Source organism: Carcharhinus amblyrhynchos, chromosome 21, assembly GCF_965287045.1.
Source record: "Carcharhinus amblyrhynchos chromosome 21, sCarAmb.v2.hapA, whole genome shotgun sequence".
In the NCBI taxonomy this organism is placed as follows: Eukaryota; Metazoa; Chordata; class Chondrichthyes; order Carcharhiniformes; family Carcharhinidae; genus Carcharhinus; species Carcharhinus amblyrhynchos.
This window is the reverse complement of record NC_137344.1, coordinates 18,939,766-18,959,630: the sequence shown is the minus strand read 5'-3', so window position 1 is coordinate 18,959,630 and position 19,865 is coordinate 18,939,766. Positions and strand designations below refer to the sequence as shown.

General features: G+C 43.3%; 2 protein-coding genes across 3 annotated transcripts in view; both read left to right on the top strand.

Moving 5' to 3' along the window:
• The window catches only part of arsg (arylsulfatase G), an 87,435-nt gene extending 74,588 nt beyond the window's left edge, over nucleotides 1-12,847 (top strand). For both annotated transcript variants that reach the window (XM_080209563.1, XM_080209564.1), the window contains exons 11-12: nucleotides 11,059-11,149; nucleotides 12,337-12,847. In XM_080209563.1, the coding sequence (XP_080065689.1) occupies nucleotides 11,059-11,149; nucleotides 12,337-12,614 (369 nt within the window). In that variant the 3' untranslated portion in view covers nucleotides 12,615-12,847. The remainder of the gene's footprint in view (nucleotides 1-11,058; nucleotides 11,150-12,336) is intronic.
• The window catches only part of gna13a (guanine nucleotide binding protein (G protein), alpha 13a), a 464,418-nt gene that overhangs the window by 293,538 nt on the left and 151,015 nt on the right, over nucleotides 1-19,865 (top strand). The window lies entirely within an intron of this gene.

The following is a 19,865-nucleotide window of genomic DNA, read 5'->3' as shown; positions in this document are numbered from 1 at the left end:
GGTTTACTAGGCTGATACCGGAGTTGAGGGGGTTGAGCTATGAGGAGAGGCTGAATAAACTGGGCTTGTACTCATTAGAGTTTAGAAGAATGAGGGGAGATCTCATTGAGACGTATAAGATGATGAATGGGATGGATAGGATAGAGGTGGAAAGACTCTTCCCGCTCAAAAAAGACAGTAGGACCAGGGGGCACAGCCTCAAGATAAAAGGGGGGCGGTTTAGAACGGAGTTGAGGAGGAACTTCTTCACTCAAAGGGTGGTGAATCTCTGGAATTCTCTGCCCGTTGAAGTGGTGGAGGCTGCCTCGCTAAATATTTTTAAGACGCGGGTTGATGGGTTTTTGATAGGAGAGGGGATTAAGGGTTATGGGGAGAGGGCGGGAAAGTGGAACTGAGCAGCGACAGATCAGCCATGATCTTATTGAATGGCGGGGCAGGCTCGAAGGGCTGGATGGCCTACTCCTGCTCCTATTTCTTATGTTCTTATGTTCAGACTTGATGGGCCAGATGACCTCTTTCTGCACTGTAGGGACTCTGTGGTACTTACTGGTGCAGCCTGTTCCAATCCCTGTAGTCAACCCTGGTGGAAGCAGGCTCTGTGATAAGGTTGAAAAAGGAATTGGATAAATACTAAATGAGGGAAGGTTTGTAGAACTGTAGAAAAATAGAAAGGGGAACTAATTAGTTATCCCTTTCGAAGGGTTGGCTCAGTGAGTGGGTCAGAGATCTTTCTTCTGTGCTGTATCATTCTGTATTCATGCTTTAATGGCATTGCTCAATCACATGTAGGTCCCCTACAGAGAGAAATGGGGGAATGTATAATAAGGGACAAAGAAATGGCCGAGCAACTGAATGCATACTTTGGTTCTGTCTTCACAAAAGAGGACACAAATCAGATGCCAGATATGTTGGAGAATGCAAGATTTAGTGAGAGGGAATAACTGAGGGAGATCAATATTAGTAGAGAAATGGTACTGGGAAAGTTGATGGGATTAAGGTGGGTAAATCACCAGGCCTGATAATCTACATCCCAGAGTACTTAAGGAAGTGGCTCTAGAAATAATGGATACATTGGTGATCATCTTTCAGGATTCTATAGACTCTGGAACAGTCCCCGCGGATTGGAGGGTAGCGAATGTCAGTCCAATATTCAAAAAGGGAGACGGTGAGAAAACAGGGAATTATAGACCAGTAAGCTTAACATTGATAGTGGGGAGAATTCTCAAATCCATTATCAAGGACTTTATAGCAGAGCATTTAGAAAGCAGTGGTAGGCTCAAACAGAGTCAGCATGGATTTATGAAGGGGAAATCATGCTTGACAAATCTGTTGGAATTCTTTGAAGATGTAACGAGTAGAGTTGACAAGGAGGAACCAGTAAATGTGGTATACTTAGACTTTCAGAAAGCGCATGATAAAGTCCCGCGTAAGGGATTGTCGTGCAAGATTAAAGCACATAGATTGCAGGAAGTGTATTGCGATGGATAGAAAACTGGTTGGCAGAGAGCAATTAATGGGTGCTTTTCAAATGGCCAGGCAGTAACTGGTGGGGTGCCACAGGGATTGGTGCTGGGACTCCAGCTATTCACAATATATATTAATTTTTTGGATGAGGGAACGAAATGTAACATCTCAAAGTTTGCAGATGATACCAAGTTGGGTGAGAGGGTGAACTGTGACGAGGATGCAGAGATCCTTCAGCATGATCTGGACAGGTTGGGTGAGTGGGCAAATCAGTTGCAGATGCAGTATAATTTGGACAAATGTGAGGTTATTCACTTTAGAAGCAAAAACAAGAAGGCAGATTATTACCAGAATGTCTTTAAACTGTGAGAGGGGAGTGTGCAGCAGGACCTGGGTATCCTTGTGCATCTATCACTGAAGGTAAGCATTAAGATGCAGCAGGCAGTAAAGAGAGCAAATGGTATGTTGGCCCTCATTGTGAGATGTTTCGAGTACACAAGCAGAAATGCGTTGTTACAATTATACAGGGTCTTGGTGAGATCACACCTAGAGTATTATGTGCAGTTTTGGCTTCCTTTTCTGAGGAAGGATATTCTTGCTTTTGAGGGAGTGCAAGGTTTACTAGGCTGATTCCGGGGATGATAGGACTGATGAATGAGGAGAGATTGACTAGGTTAGGATTGGTTTCGCTGGAGTTCAGGCGAATGAGGGGAGATCTCTTAGAGACTTAGAAAATTCTAACAGGTCTAGACAGGATAGATGCAGGGAGGATGTTCCCGATGGTGGAGAAGTCCAGAACCAGGGGTCACAGTCTGAAGACTCACGGTAGACCATTTAGGACGGAGGTGAGGAGACATTTCTTCACCCAAAGAGTGGTGAACCTATGGAATTCATTACCACAGGAAGTAGTTGATACCAAAACGTTGAATGCATTCAAGGGGTGGCTAGATATAACACTTGGGTCAAATGGGGAAAAAGCAGGATTAGGCTTTTGAGTTGGATGATCAGCCATGATCTTAATGAATGGTGGAGTAGGCTCGCAGGGCCAAATGGCCTCCTCCTGCTCCTATCTTATATGTACATTCCAGCACATTTCATCCAGGATGTCAGAAACAAAAGGTCAGCTGCAGACCTAATCACTGCTCTTGGAATCTTCTGACTGCTGTGGAGATCCAGTCTGCACAAAAAACAACTTGCTGTATGAAATTTAGGATTGTCTATTTTTTCACCTATTCCTGTAATCATCATCCCCTTTCCTAACTTGACACTGACTCAGAACCTTAAGCTTGATAAGGTGGCCAAAGAGTTGAAAGGAAAGGATCCTATCCTATGATGACTTCAGGTAGAGATTTCTTTTCTTTAATATTCGGAATATTTGTATATTAAAGTGCTTGAGCTGCACTAGAAAATTTCTGCATATTTTCTAAAGACATGTTGGGCACGGGTGATATGCAGTTGGTGATGAATTTGTGTTTTTACTATTAATTCACTGATATATTCCTTATACTCTCCACTTCTCCTTTCTCAGGACGTTCTGTTTTCAAATTTGATGAGGCCAGATGCCCCATTATAAACATTGATGGGCATGTAGAAGTGCACATTGCCATATAGACCCACCATGGGATACATATTTGAACTGACATTTCCAAAATATGTATCTGTGTAATCTACCCAGCCACGTAACTTGAGGATGTAATTTACCAGAAACATTCTTTGATTCTTTGTACTTTTGTGTGCTCACTCCATTTAATTTTGAAACTTCGAAAATATTTTTAAAAATCAGGAAATATGGTATAATCAGAATATTGGCATACACATGCCTATGTAGAGAGCAATTGTAAAACTGTTCACAACATAATCAGTACAGTTCTCTCAAGAGCATGTAAATTATACAGCCTACTATTACTTAGCCAGTGTATTCAATGCTGTTCACCACTGACACTCATGCCTTCTACCTAAAATAAAGTAACTAAACAAAGCAAAGCAAAAATAGTGTTTTGTCTGGCTTTGTCAGACACATTACGGAAACAGCCCCAGGTCATATCCCATTGCTTTCTCAGGAAGTTATTATTAGCCTTAAGTTTTGCTTGTTTTCCTTAGGAAGTGCGTTGAATGTGAAGATCTCCCTCCCAGTTCTGATTATGATGGTGCTGTCTATTTATAACAACAGCATATGCAATGTCCTAACTATTCACCAATAATATCTTGTCTGAAATTAGGTACATTTTATTCCAATGGCTGCAGGCTCTTCTGTACAACATGCACTCATCACATCTGTAGTACTAAATGAAGTGAGTGCATCTCAGGAATTCAGCATTTCTTTAGCTTCTCCATTACTAAATTGAATTAATAGATTTGTAGATGTTTTCAGCACTGAAGGAGATCCTTTGATCCATTGTTTCCACGATGGTCAACAAAGACCTGACTATACTCATCCCATTTTTCAGCACTTGGCCTATAACTGGTGGTTGCAGCAGCGCAAGTGAAGTCTAAATACTTCATAAATGTTACAGGAGTTTCTGACTCAACCACCCTTTCAGGCAGTGAGTTCTAGACTACCACCACCATCTGGATCTCCTCAACTCTGCTCTTAGCCTTCTATCTCTTCCCTTAAACCTATGCTCCATTATTGTTGACCCTCGACAAATGGAAAAAATGCCCTTCTGTACACCGTTTCTATGTCCCTCATAATCTTGTCCCTCATAATCTTACCCCTCTCAACCTTCGCTGCCCCAAGGAAACAGCCTCAGCCTATCCAATCTTTCCTTGCAACACAGACCCTCCAGCCCAGGCAGCATCCTGGTTAATCTCCTCTGCAGCCCCTCCAGTGCAATCACATCCTTCCTATAATGTGGTGACCAGAACTATACCCTGTACTTCAGTTGTAGCCTTACCAGTATTTTATACAGCCCCACCATGATATCCCTGCTCTTGTATTTCATGCCTTGGCTAATTAAAGCAAGTATCTCATATGTATTCTTATCTGCCTGCCCTGCCACTTTCAGAAATCTGTGGATGTGCACTTCAATGTCACTCTGACCTTACAAGGATCCTACCATTCACTGTGTAATTCTTTGCCTTGATAGCCCTCAGCAAGTGCATTACCTCAGACTTTTCCCATAGAATCCCTAAAGTGAAGAAGGAGGCCATTTGGACCAAAGAGTCTGCACTGACTCTCCAATAGACCACCTCCCCAAAGCTCTGTCTCCAAAACCCTATGTATTTACTCCACTAGTCCCCCTAACCCAAATGTCTTGGGGCACTAAGGGTCAATTTAGCATGGCCAATCCATCTAAGTCTTTAGATTATGAAAGGAAACCAGAGCGTCCGGAGGAAACCCATGCAGAATGGGGAAAACATGCAAACTCCACACACACACAGTCACTCAAGACCAGAATCAAACCTGCGTCCCCGGTGCTGTGAGGCAGCAGTGCTAACCACTGTTCAAGTTGAATTCTGTTTGCCACTGCTCTGCCCATCTGTCCAATGTCTGATATCCCCTGTAGTCCTGCTATCCTCTGCATTATTTACCCCTGTCAATTTTTGGGTCATCTGCATGCCTCACCCTACATTTAAGTCCAGGTCTTTAATGTACAACACAAATAGCAAGAGCCCCAACACCAAATCTTCCAGTTAATCTCCTGTTGAGTTCCTTATGCTTAAAATAGTGGCAATAATTAACTGGTAATATTTTTTTCTTCTTGGGCAGTCTCTTGGGATCAGGAATGTCTTGCTTCCACCAGATCAGCAGACTCAGGGCATGTGGTGCATGAAGGATTGGTAGATGGGTTTTTTGGAAGTTGTGCATTCCTCCCTAACACAGCAACTTCACTTCTGCATGCTGTCAACAATGGAATCTCTCAATGTATTCAGTTCTTCCTAAATGAACTTTGTGTTTTTGTCAGTTGTAAGCCAGATCCTTCCACAAGTCAGTTCAAATCAGCATCCTCCTATTCTGTGACTATGCCCTCTGTTCCTTCACTTTCCCATGAGTGGAAACATGTTCCCAACATTTATCTTGTCTAACCCCCTAAGAAGTGCATCATTAAAGTCTCCTTCTCTCAAGCATGTGAGAAAATGGGCCTTTCACTCAAGATCCTGAAAACTAAGGTCCCTTTTCCGAATGAACACTGCCCCCACCCTCCCCATTGATCAAGATCAACAGTAAGATCTTGGAAAATATGTTCCATTTTCGGTACCAGGCAGCCTTCTCTTAATGAAGGCAGATATAGGTAACAAAATTTGTCATCACTTCCAATGTGCCTGCCCAACCTTCCACCAACTGAGGAATAAAGTATATGAGATCCAGGATTTCAAACCTGAGACCAAGGTCATGGTTTACTAGGCAGCAGTGACCTTTTCACTCCAAATGCTTAGGAGAATTGGATGCTTTGGGGACATCACTGATGTGTTTCTGCTGCCTCCCTGAAGTTTCCTGCTGCATCTGAGTTCCGCTTAGAAGAGTTGCTTCTGGAGCCTGGTATACAAACCCTGCAGAGCTGGTTTTGATTGATTAGTGCCTGAGAGCTGGGCAAGTTGACTTGGGAGAGGATTGGTAGAGGATGCTGCTGTTTTGCTGCCCTTCTTGCCAGCAGATTCAGAAGATCTTATGAAGGCATCTCTGGGGATACTTCTCCAGTGCTTTGAGGTGCCTGCTGCAGGTCTCCAAGTCCTGAAAGCATCTGGAGTGAAAAGGTCACTCTGCCCAGTAAACCATGACCTTGGTCTCGGGTTTGAAATCCTGACTCTCATATACTCTATTCCTGGGTTGGTGGAAGGTTGGGCAGACGCATTGGACGTTTTGTTACCTATATCTGCCTTCATTAAGAGAAAGCTGCAAGATGCCGAAAATAGAATATATTTTCCAAGATCTTGCTGTCTGATCTTGATCAATGGGGAGGGTGGAGGCAGTGTTCAGTTGGAAAAGAGACCTTAGTTTTCAGGATGTTGAGTGAAAGACACATTTTCTCACATGCTTTGGAGAAGGAGACGTTAATGATGCAAATCTTAGGGGGTTAGACAAGGTAAATGTTGGGAAAGTGTAGGACCAGAGGGCGTAGTCACAGAATAAGAGGGTGCTGATTTGAAATAGATTTGAGGAGGAATTTCTTCTCTCAAAGACTGAGGAATTTTTGGAACTCTTCAAGCAGGAAGCTATGGAGGCTGAGACCTTGAACATTTTCAAAGCTGAGATCAGTAGGTTTTTAACTAGTAGGGGAATTAAGGGTTAAAGAGTGAAGGCCAGAAAGTGGACTTCCTGAGTGATATATCAACCACCATCTTATTAAGTGGTGAAGCAGACTCAAAGGACTGAATAGCCTTCTCCTGTTCCTAATTCTTATGGTCTTAAGACACATCTTGGTGTTTATTTGAATGCCCTGACAATGAGATGTTCTTACCAATAAATCAGACAGTCTGCTCAGGGAATCATTTGACGGAATCAACCATCTAATTTTTGTACAAGGACTCGAGGACATTATGTGTGGACCATAATCTCAAGGACTCATAGTCAAAGGTGTTGTACTTCATAAACCTTTCCATCAGGTTGTGATATAGCCCTGTCCAGCTGAGTGGAGTGATCCACCACAACGTAACCAGACTCATCTTTCACTGTACTGGCGACAGAGAGGAAATCAACATGTCATGATACTCGATATAGAACGCATAGTCGGTTGCAGCACAAAAGGAAACTGTTAGGCTCATCGTGCGTCTGCAGCAGAAAAAGCCATCCATCCTCATGTAATTGTATATCAGCTGTGTTTAATTGTATGCATGTTATCATATTAACTGGGGATTCAATTGTTTTCTTAAAATAGACCAAGACTGAAACTTTGGTGGTATTTGTGTGTTAAGGATCTACACACAGTTTGATGCAATCATAAAAAAAGATAGCCATCATGATGAGGGCAAGGTTGGATGAGATTTGTGCACAAATCCCTGCAGACACATTCCATTTTCAATCTCTAGATGAAGCAGAGGATGGTTCAGATGACCACCAATACATAGAACATAGAACATAGAACATTACAGCGCAGAACAGGCCCTTCGGCCCACGATGTTGCGCCGACCAGTTACAAAAACAATGACCCACTAGCCTATACCAATCCCTTTTCGTCCATAAACCTATCCAGAGATCTCTTAAACGCCCCCAAACTAGACGCATTTACAACTGCAGCAGGCAGGGCATTCCAATCCCTCACCACCCGCTGGGTAAAGAACCTACCCCTGACATCCGTCCTGTAGCTACCCCCCCTTAATTTAAAGCCATGCCCCCTCGTGCTAGCTTTCTCCATCCGAGGAAAAAGGCTATCACTATCCACCCTATCTAAACCTCTAATCATCTTATATGTTTCAATAAGATCCCCTCTTAGCCGCCTTCTTTCCAACGAAAACAACCCTAAATCCCTCAGTCTCTCCTCATAGGACCTCCCCACCATACCAGGCAACATCCTAGTAAACCTCCTCTGCACCCTCTCCAACGCCTCCACATCCTTCTTGTAATGCGGGGACCAGAACTGCACACAGTACTCCAAGTGCGGCCGCACTAGAGTAGTGTACAGTTGCAACATTACACTGCGACTCCTAAATTCAATCCCCCTACCAATAAACGCCAAGACACCGTACGCCTTCTTGACAACCTTATCTACTTGATTCCCAACTTTCAGGGATCTATGTACACACACACCTAGATCCCTCTGTTCATCCACACTATTCAAAGTCCTCCCGTTAGCCCTATACTCGACACATCTGTTGCTCCTACCAAAGTGAATTACCTCACACTTCTCCGCATTAAATTCCATCCGCCACCTCTCGGCCCAGCTCTGCAACCTATCTAAGTCTCCCTGCAGACTATGACACCCTTCCTCACAATCTACCACACCTCCAACTTTGGTGTCATCAGCAAATTTACTAATCCACCCAACTATACCCTCATCCAGATCATTAATAAAAATTACAAACAACAGTGGCCCCAAAACAGATCCCTGAGGCACACCACTCGTAACTGCACTCCATGAGGCAGAGTTACCCCACACTGAAAACCACCAACAGCAACTCACACCCAATGATTAGGATCTTATGCAGAGGGAGCATTGGTGCCATATGCCCAGTTTCTATTTTATCTTGGCTAGATGTGCCTCCCAATTTTTTGCACACATTCCAATCTTTCAAAACTATATACCCAGGACTTTCAGCTAACTTGACCTGCTGGTGAAGGGAACAAATGATATTGCACCAATTCCCGAAGAAAACGGCTTCTGTGTTGCGTTGGTTACTTTAGCTTGGAAGGCCACCTCCAACTGGTCTCAAATGCTCATTAACCTGTGAGTCAATAGCAGATCTGAGCAGAAGACTGCAGCATCATCATGCAGGGAAAGATTTTGATCTCTATTGTCTGGAGTTGTCACCCCTCTTATGCTTGCATCCTTCCTGATGGACTCAGCAATAAGTTTGAAACAACAAATGAAGAAGGCACAAGGGGAGAGGACAGTGTGTCTGAATCCTGATTTAATTGAAACTTTCCAAACCCCACCCATTGATTGGACCAGCACCACTGAAATTTCGATCCTCGTGGATGCTACTATTGTTGTAAACAAGTCTTGAGTGGGTTTTAAAGCAGAGGCCTTCAGACCTGAAAGATGTAGTGTTATTGACTGAGCCACTTGAGCTTCTTGAAACATCTACCCCAATTCCCAGTGTGGTTTCAGAACTGGAAGATTTACAGTTGACATGACCTCAGTTCAGCAGCTGCAGGAGAAATGCCATGAACAAAAGTAACCATTATATGTTGCCTTTGTCAATCTTACAGGGCATTGGTCCATATGAGGCAAAGTAGTCTGTTTAAACTGCAGGAGAAAAGTGGTTGCCTGGAAGTTGTGATCTCCTCTTGCCATGTCAGTGTGATGGGTAAGGTCAGCAATGATGGTGCAATATCGGAATCCTTTGAGATCGGCAGAGGGATCAAACAAGGTTGTGTTCTGGCACTGAGACTCTTTGGCATGTTCTTCTCTTTGCTGCTGTCATTCACAGAAAGTGTCTACTTTTATTCCAGAATTGACAGAACCAAAACAAAAGTGCACCAACCCCTTGTCAGAGATTTGCTGTACTCCAACAATGTCATGCAACATTCTGTACCAAGGAGTGTCTTCAGCAACAAATGGGCAGACTCTGTCACATCTGTAAATATTTTGTCTGACTATCAATGGCAGGAAGACAAATAATGTAGTTTAGGGTGTTGCCATACCACCATTTATCAGCATCGACAATGTGGTACTGGACTTTGTTAATCTCTTCAGTAAGGCTCCACAATCGCCAGTGATCTGGCACTTGATGCTAAAATTAACTCATACATTGCAAAAGCTGCATCTGTTATATCCAAGCTGAGTAAGAGCGTGTGATCAAGAATACTGCACACCTACATGAACCTCAAAATGAGGTTTAGGAGCTGGGAACCTGCTGATGGATCCAACTGCTCCGTACTAATATCAGTGGCAGCACTCTGTCTCATAAAACAATGTTTTTGTGCTGTGCGATTCAACTCTGTGTTAAGCATCACTTGGTGTGGCTCAGGGGCCTCACTCTAACATGGAAAACAGTGGGCTGAGCTATACGTGTGTCACCGACTCTGCTCGGCCAACTGAGTTTTTCATTTATGCACATGTCTTCCAATAACCTTCCAAACAATCAGCCTCCAGAGGTCACAGTCATCAGCAACTGTCTCCTAATTGTCAGTATCAGTGTCCATGATATTCATGTCTTGCTTTTAGATCTCATTATAGCAGAGTTATGGACTGGAATTTTACCACCACGCCTGCCCTGGAATTCTCCATTGACCTCAGGTGGGATTTTACGAGCCTCGCCCGAGTGAGGTCATAAAATACCAGCCATAGTTTCCCAGAAGGTTATGGTCCGGTGGCCAGTCAGCTGTATAAAAAGTCTTTGGGTGCACAGCCATCATCCATGAAATGTCATGAAGAATGATTAGAAGCAAAAATCTTGATATTTTCTCTTTGTATCTCAGCCAATCAGGAGTAATTATAGAATCTGAAAAGCTTCCTTATTTTGCTGCTTATCACAGTAATTATTTGTTACAAGTCAGACCCGACCAGTATATTTATTTAACAGGTTTCTTCTAAAACATTAGTCCTCACTGTTTTCTCCCCTACTTATAACATCTTTCTCTGGCCTGACCCCCAAGCATAGGTTTAAAAGGAAACAGAATTTACCACTGAACTCAACAGTATAAGAATTTTAGTCACCTTACTATTCAATTTTACTCTCTTCTCTTTCCTTCCATCCTCAAACCCCACCATATTGCCCCTTCACTTGGAGCAGTAAATTATCTGCACGGTTTTCATTTTAATTCTCTGGTAAAATTCAAATGCGCTAAATAAATTCCCGTTTTGATAGATGTTTGTGCAATAGAATGTGTAATATGCGAGTGCAGTACTAACCTTAAGATAGGAATTCTTGAATCAGTAAAGCATTGAATCAATATATGCTGCAGTTTTTCTTCTGATTTAACCTGGTGCTATAATTAGTAACTGGAGCAAACCACTATATCTAATTTTGACTCCTGACTGTTTGATATTCCAGGCTCTGTTCCATCCAAACAGTGGAGCAGCTGGACAATTTGGGGATTTGAAGACTATACGTCTGAAGCAGTACAAGGCTTTCTATCTCACAGGTATAGAGAATAAACCCACACATGCAGCAAATGCGGCATTTTTATTTTAATTAGGATTGAAGTTAAGTGGCTTCAATGAGCTAAATATAATTGACAATAATGCAGTAATGTAGCAAATGGGTATGCTCATTATGAACAAAGTTATGACAGAACTTTGAAATAAGTAACAACCTTTTTACATGTTCAAATTTGTTCCTCGCGTACTCTGTCCTAATTTTGAAGTCTTCATTATTTTCTCTGCACTGAGGATTTGAGGGTTTACTTTGCTTAAATGTGTATTTGAAAAAACAAAATGAATTCATGGGTTTAAATAGCGCTGAGAGATGGAAGGGAGCTTGAGGTACAGTTTTCACTTCAGTAGCCAGTGTATGATAATGATTCTATCATCTGTATAGTTTGCCCAACTGATTGAGGCATTGTACATTCTTTAATCTTGATTTTTATTCAGCTTCATGGACTGTGATATTCATATGTCCTTGTTAACTGAGAGCATGGAAAAAACAAACCGTGCTCACTCTCACTGCTTCAAACCACAGTGTTTAGCCACAAACAGCCACACCTACTGCAAATTAGGGGATATTCACAGTAACTTCATTGCAGTGTTAATGTAAGCCGACTTGTGACGCTAATAAATAAACTTTGTCTTAATCTGCAGTAGGTGTGCATTAGTTTAACGTGCCTAATTTCTGCTACACAAAAGAACTTCTGAAATCTTCACGATGAAGATTAGACAAAATGCTTGAAACATTTGACCTACTTGCTTTGAGGAGACAGGTAATAGTTGAAGTTTGTTTATTAGTTACAAGTAAGGCTTACATTCACACTGCAATGAAGTTACTGTGAAATTCTCCAAGCCACCACAGTCCGGCACCTGTTCAGTTAAATGCACCTAACCAGCACATCTTTCAGAATGTGGGAGGAAACCAGAGCACCCGGAGGAAACCCACACAGACATGGGGAGAACATGCAAACTCTACACAAACAGTGACCCAAGCCAGGAATGAACCCAGATCCCTGGCGCTGTGAGGCAGCAGTGCTAACCACTGTGCTTTCATGCCACCCACATTGTGAAGTTGCCATCACACACATTGTGCTGCCTAGGTAGCTTTTGAATATGTTGCTAAGTTCCAGTCCAGCACAATTGGAACATAGGACATTTACAACATATGGTTTTCTTATCATGTTAGGTGGTGCAAAAGCTTGCAAAGGTGAAAAAGGGCCTGAACAACAACATGACCCACCTCTGATTTTCAATCTGTTGAACGATACTGCTGAACTCCTACCACTGGATCCTGTTAGTCTGGAGTACCGTGCTGTGCTACCGCAAATAAAGACGACACTGAATGACATCCTGTTGGACATCTCTACAGACAACATCTCCTTGGCTGATTATTCACATGATCCAGCTGTAATTTTATGCTGTCAACCAACGCACGTAGTGTGTAGGTGTGAGAACAGGACCTGAATCTCCTTCCTTTACTTTAATTATTATCATTTGGGAAAGGCGGTTGGAATGACAGAGACGTTTCAAGCTGAAATAAAATATGGGAAATAACAGCTAAAATTAGCAAGTAAAATTGTGCATGGTAAGTATCTCTTAAATTAATGAATATTCCTTCATATACATCTGGCAGATTTAAATGTATTTTACATAAACTAAATAATGAAATACGTGGGAGTCTATTAAAGCACCATGTCCAGCAGACATATGAACATGTATTTCTAGTGTGCTTTCCAGCTGGTCTAACATGTTTTATTGACAGGGCTGTGGACCAAATGAGTAAGAGATATGGCAGAAAATCAGTTGTGAAGGGCAACTGGCAAAAGTATCAACTACGTTGGGAGTGTCAACAGCCCCCGCTTCATGGAAATACATTCCAACCGCTCCCCCATACAGACCCCCAATGGACATCATCAATAATCTCAGCCTTCCATACACTCTCATTCATAATACCAGACTTGTCTTGCATTCCTGTATTTTGTGGCCTGAATGAACTGAGGAGCAGGTATTGAATATGTGTGAGATTTAAAGGTCTGAGTTATGGGAAGAATAGTGTCCCAGGTGTGTGCAACCCTGGACACAGAACACTGAGGGTTGAGTGGGGGACATGTTGGCATTGATCATGGAGTGGGGGGAAGCCTGATGGGACATCCAGGGTGGGGTAGGGAAAGGATATTTTTTTCCTCTCCATTCCTCCCATTTAAAAATGGCGCCTCAATCTCAGTGGAGTCGGATTTTACCAGTGTGCTTAGTCCTCACCCCTCAACACGACAGCCTGAAACATGCCCTGGGTTTTTTTTGCAAAATGCCATGTGATCTGGAGAGAAAACCTGCCTATTTCTTGAATGCAAGTCTGGCGCTGGAGTATAGGGGATTTTCATATTAACTTCATTGCAATGTTAATGTAAGCCTACTTGTGACAAATAAATAAAACAAAGATCACCCCCATAGTGTCCATATTCAAATAGGGTGACAAAACATTCACTAAATGACAGAATTCAATTCTGTGGAAAGTACTGAAATTGGTTCAAAAATCATCTACACAACAAGCTGCGGTTAACATGGATTAGAAAGGGTTCTCACTGAACATTCTCCGCCAGTCCCCAGGAAGTGATAACCAACTTTGGAAAGTCTGAGAATGTGTTCATTGACTCACAAAATGCTATTTGATAAAGTTCTACATAAGAGGTTATCAGTTGATTGTTTTACATGTAACTTTATCCAAAGCCTTTATGATTCAGGGAAAACCTTGATAGTGGATTGAAAAAAAGTTTGTTGGTAGGAAATAATGAGTATTTGCTTGAGGAGTTAAAGTGGGGGTGGAAATATTAAGTTGGCTACCTTGGATCAGATTGGATGTGCTAATTGTAAAATTTATAAAAATGGCCTAAACTGAGAAGCGAAATGCAAAGTGGTGAGTGGTGCCAAAGTAATGTGGTGAAACTAGAAGAGGCTGCTCTGAGAAATGCGTTATATGATTTGAAAGTAGGCAGAAGAATGACAGATGAAACTTAATGAAGACAGATTTAAAGTTTTGTACACAGAGATAAAAAAAATTGATGACATGTATACTCCATGGATGGTGTTGAAATAGCTAAGGGCAGATTCGATGGATATCTCGGAGACTGAATGTTCAGTATGTCCAATGGAGCACAGCAATCAACAAAGCCAATAAGATATTGAATAATAGTCAAAACAGTGAATGCAAGTCAGAAGAGATAGTGATCAAACTTCATCGTGCTTTCTTCAGACAAGGTTCTGTCAGGACTGAGTTACGAAATGGGACTGGATAAACAGGCATTTCAAGCCTATTAAGGTGTCTGAAGGATGATCATAGGGAAGCATTTGTTACGGGTAAAGAAAAACTTTAAACCTGTAAAAGATATTTTTTAGGATTCATATCAGGAAATTCTTCATAGCGAGAAAAGTATTACAACTTCTGTTTTGTTCATTCAAGGATGAGGGTTTCACTGGCTGGCCAGCATTTATTGTTTATCCCTAGTTGCCCTTGAAAAGGTGGTGGTGAGCTACCTTCTTGAACCGCTACAGTCCATATCATGTATGTACACCCACTGTGTTGGCAGGGAGGTTAACAGGCTTCTGACTCCGAGTGAAGGAACAGTGATGTATTTCCAAATCAGGATGGTGAGTGGCTTGGAGGGGAACCTCCAACTGGTTCCCATGTGTCTGCTGCCTTTGTCCTTCTAGATGATAGTGGTTGTGGGTTTGGAAGGTGCTGTCCAAGGAACCACGGTGAGTTCCTTCAATACATCTTGCAGATGGTACACATTGCAGTTACTGTGTGTGGTGAAGGCAGTGCCTCTTTGTGGCTGAGATGCCAGTTAAACAGCCTGCTTTGTCCTGGATTGTGTCAAACCTCTTGAGAGTTGTTGGAGCTGTACTCATCCACTCAAGGGGATGGTATTCCATCATATTCCTGGCTTGTGTCTTGTAGATCGTGGACAGGCTTTGGAAGGCCTGGAGATGAGTTTCTTGCCACAAGATTCTTAGCCTCTGACCTAGTCTTGTCGCCATGCTATTTATGTGGTTGTCCAGTTAAGTTTCTGGGAACACCAGAATGTCGATCATGGGGAATTCACCGATGATAATGCCATTGAATGTCAAGGAATGATGGTTAGATTCTCTCTTTTTGGAGATGGTTATTGCCTGACAGTTGTGTGGCATGATCATTGGACCAAGAACACAAACCTGAAGGACTCCTACAGAAATGTCCTGGAGTTCAGATGATTGACCTTCAACCACCATAACCATCTTCCTTTGTAACGATTGGAATTCAACCTGCAGGGAGTTTCCCCCCGCCGATTGCCATTGACTCCAGTTTTGCTAGGGCTCCTTGATGCCACACTCAGTCAAATGTGGTCTTGATGGCTGGAGTTAACAGCTTATCAAATAAAACAGGTTAAAATCCACTGGCTTACAAAGTACAGCTGCCCGTAGGACACAGGATAATTTCTAAAATCTTCAAGCCCAAAACCTTCTCTAGGCTGAATTGATGGAAATACAAAACAACCTTCAAACCTCCTGATAGCAAAACAACACCATGAATCAAAAAGCCATAACCTCCTTTCAAAGAGTAAGTAAAGAAACTAAGGAGTGTTCAATGCTGCAGCTCCCTCAGAATCAAAATTGACCACATAATGTACATCTGAAACTGAGCTTGATGCAGTGGCATGTCTGTATCCATGTGTGGACAGAGGAAATGTGGAAGGGGAGGGAAAAAAAAGACATATCCTTGGTTAGGCTATAAAGATGAAAAAATTAGGTGTACGTGCAAATATTAGTAACTTATCACTTTTCACCTTCAAGGGATTAAGACATCTAAAAGAGTGGTTATTTGTACCAAGTGACACTCAGTGGATCCAGTCAGAGTGCACATTTAAAATATCTCAAAAAAGAAATTGTAGAACACAGACTGTGGAAATCTCACATCACTGTACAACATGTTGTAAAAGCAGAGGCAGACACTTTTGGAAAGATTTGGCAACTTGAACGCATCTCATCTGAAGGTGACAGTGCAATTTTCCACTTTGCATACTATTTGATGTAAGACACCTGACCTTATCTCTGACCACTTTGGCTTATTGGAACTTCAAAGTGTAAATGGCATTGATATGGGAATTGGGATGTATTCTCATTACAGTGCTGCAGGAACTATGACCACATAGCTACCCATATGAGGAAGAAAATTTGCCAGCGTATCAAAGTAGTCGAGGGCAAAATTTCAATTTTTGTTGATGAATTTACAAACCTAAGGGACACAACCACTTTAGCAGTTTACCTGTAATGTGAAAGGGATCATAAGAATGATCCATACTTAATGTTTTAGATCTGATTGAGTTTCCAGATCAAAAAGCAATGGTTAAGTCTGTCCTTGAATGTCTCACGAGCATGGTTTTAATGATAGCAGCTTGTAGTGTTTCCTAGTGGTGGAGCAATTGTTATGCTGAGCAGTTATAGCTCGCAGACTGATGGAGCAATACCCCAATATTATCATTTGACATTGCCTGAACCATAGATTAGAACTTGCAGTGAGCACTTTGATGACAGAAGTTGGTGGAGTGAACCATTTCCATCCCTTTATGGACAATTTATACTCTGTATATAACTGGTCACCTTTCAATCAGAAGCAGTTGACTGAATGTGCTGCTGCATTAGAACAACAAATTTCCAAAAGAAATCCTATTTTAAGCATCGAATGAATAAGCAAGTTTATTTCAAACAGTGTTGGCTGTGTGCAACTATTAAGAACGTAAGAACATAAGAAATAGGAGCAGGAGTAGGCCATCTAGCCCCTTGAGCCTGCCCCACCATTCAATAAGATCATGGCTGACCTGTCGTGGCTCAGTTCCACATTCCCGCCCTCTCCCCATAACCCTTAATCCCCTCTCTTATCAAAAACCCATCAACCCGCATCTTAAAAATATTTAGCAAGGTAGCCTCCACCACTTCAACGGGCAGAGAATTCCAGAGATTCACCACCCTTTGAGTGAAGAAGTTCTTCCTCAACTCCATTCTAAACCGCCCCCCCCTTTATCTTGAGGCTGTGCCCCTAGTCCTACTGTCCTTTCTGAGCGGGAAGAGTCTCTCCACCTCTATCCTATCCATCCCACAAGCCTAGTTTATTCAGCCTCTCCTCATAGCTCAACCCCCTCAACTCTGGCATCAGCCTAGTAAACCTCCTCTGCACTCCCTCCAAGGCCAAAATATCCTTGCGTAAGTACGGCGCCCAAAACTGCACACAGTACTCCAGCTGCAGCCTCACCAATGCCCTATATAGCCGCAGCAAGACCTCCCTACTTTTATATTCAATCCCCCTCGCTATGAAGGCCGGCATCCCATTCGCCTTCCTGACCACCTGCTGCACCTGCAAGCTGGGTTTTTGCGACTCATGCACAAGGACCCCGAGGTCCCTCTGCACCGTCGCCTGCTGCAGTTTTTCGCCACTTACGTAATAATCCTTCCTACCATTATTCCTACCAAAGTGGACCACCCCGCACTTGCCAACATTAAATTCCATTTGCCAGTTCCTGGCCCATTCGCCCAGCCTATCTAGATCCTTCTGCAGACTCTCCACACCCTCCGCGCAATTTGCTGTTCCACCAATCTTGGTGTCATCAGCAAATTTCGACACCATACACTCGGTTCTCTCCTCCAGATCATCTATATAAATGGTAAATAGCTGAGGCCCCAGCACCGACCCCTGGGGCACTCCACTAGTCACCAACCGCCAATCCGAATAGCACCCATTGACCCCCACTCTCTGCCTCCTGTTTGACAACCAATCCTCTACCCACGCTAACACCCTTCCCCCAACTCCATGTCCCCTGACCTTCTGCAATAACCTCTTGTGAGGTACCTTGTCAAACGCCTTCTGAAAATCAAGAAAGACCACATCCACCGGCTCTTCTCTATCCACCGCCCTAGACACATAGAACATAGAACACTCCAGCACAAACAGGCCCTTCGGCCCACGAGTTGCGCCGATCACATCAACACCTACCAATCTATAGACCTATCTATAACCCCCAATCCCATAAAACCCCATATACTCATCCAGAAGTCTTTTAAAAGACCCCAGCGAGTTCGCCTCCACCACCACTGACGGCAGCCGATTCCATTCACTCACCACCCTCTGAGTGAAAAACTTACCCCTAACATCACTTCTGTACTTTCCTCCCCGCACCTTAAATCTGTGTCCTCTCGTAGCGACCATTTCAACCCGGGGAAATAGCCTCTGAGAATCCACCCTATCTATTCCTCTCAACATTTTATAAACTTCTATCAGGTCGCCTCTCAACCTTCGTCTCTCCAGGGAAAAGAGACCCAGCTCCCTCAACCTAACTTCATAAGGCATGCCTCCCAGTCCAGGCAACATCCTTGTAAATCTCCTCTGTACCCTTTCAATAGCTTCTACGTCTTTCCTGTAGTGAGGCGACCAGAACTGCGCACAGTACTCCAAATGAGGCCTGACAAGGGTCTTATAAAGTTGCAGCATTACCTCCCGACTCCTAAACTCAATCCCTCGATTAATGAAGGCCAGTACACCATACGCCTTCTTGACCACCTCTTCCACCTGCGAGGCCGATTTAAGAGTCCTGTGGACCCGGACCCCAAGATCCTTCTGCTCTTCAACACTACTAAGACTCCTGCCCTTGATAGTGTACTCGTTCATCCCGTTGGTTCTGCCAAAATGGACGACTACGCATTTATCCGCGTTGAAGTCCATCTGCCACTTCTCCGCCCAGTCCTGCATCCTATTTATGTCCTGCTGCAACTTTTGACATCCTTCCAGACCATCCACAACACCACCAACCTTCGTGTCATCAGCGAACTTACTTACCCATCCCTCCACTTCCTCATCCAGGTCATTTATGAAAATGACAAACAGCAAGGGTCCTAGAACAGATCCCTGGGGCACTCCACTGGTGACTGACCTCCATTCAGAAAAAGACCCATCCACAACCACTCTCTGCCTTCTACAGGCAAGCCAGTTCTGGATCCACAAGGCCGAAGGCCCTTGGATCCCATGCCCTCTCACCTTCTCAAGAAGTCTTGCACGGGGGACCTTATCAAACGCCTTGCTGAAGTCCATGTACACCACGTCCACGGCACTTCCTTCGTCAATGTGTTCAGTCACATTATCGAAGAACTCAACTAGGCTCGTAAGGCACGACCTGCCCTTGACAAATCCATGCTGACTATTCCTGATCATGTCAAACCTCTCCAAATGCTCGTAAATCTTGTCCCTCAGAAGCCTCTCCATCAGCTTACCAACCACTGAGGTCAGACTCACCGGTCGGTAATTTCCCGGGCTATCTCTGTTCCCTTTCTTGAAAATAGGGACTACATCCGCAATCCTCCAATCTTCCGGAACCTCTCCCGTCTCCATTGACGATGCAAAGATCATCGCCAGGGGCTCTGCAATCACTTCCCTCACCTCCCACAGTATCCTGGGGTACATCCCATCTGGTCCCGGTGACTGATCTATCTTGATAGAATTCAAAAGATCTAACACATCCTCCACCTTAATATCCACAAACTCAATCTTTTCCATCTGCTGCAAATCCGTAGCAAAATCTCCCAGATCAGCTTCCACCGTGAATACTGAGGCAAAGTACTCATTAAGCACCTCTGCCATTTCTTCTGGTTCCACACAGACCTTGGTCTTATCCCTTCTCTTCTCATCCTTTTACC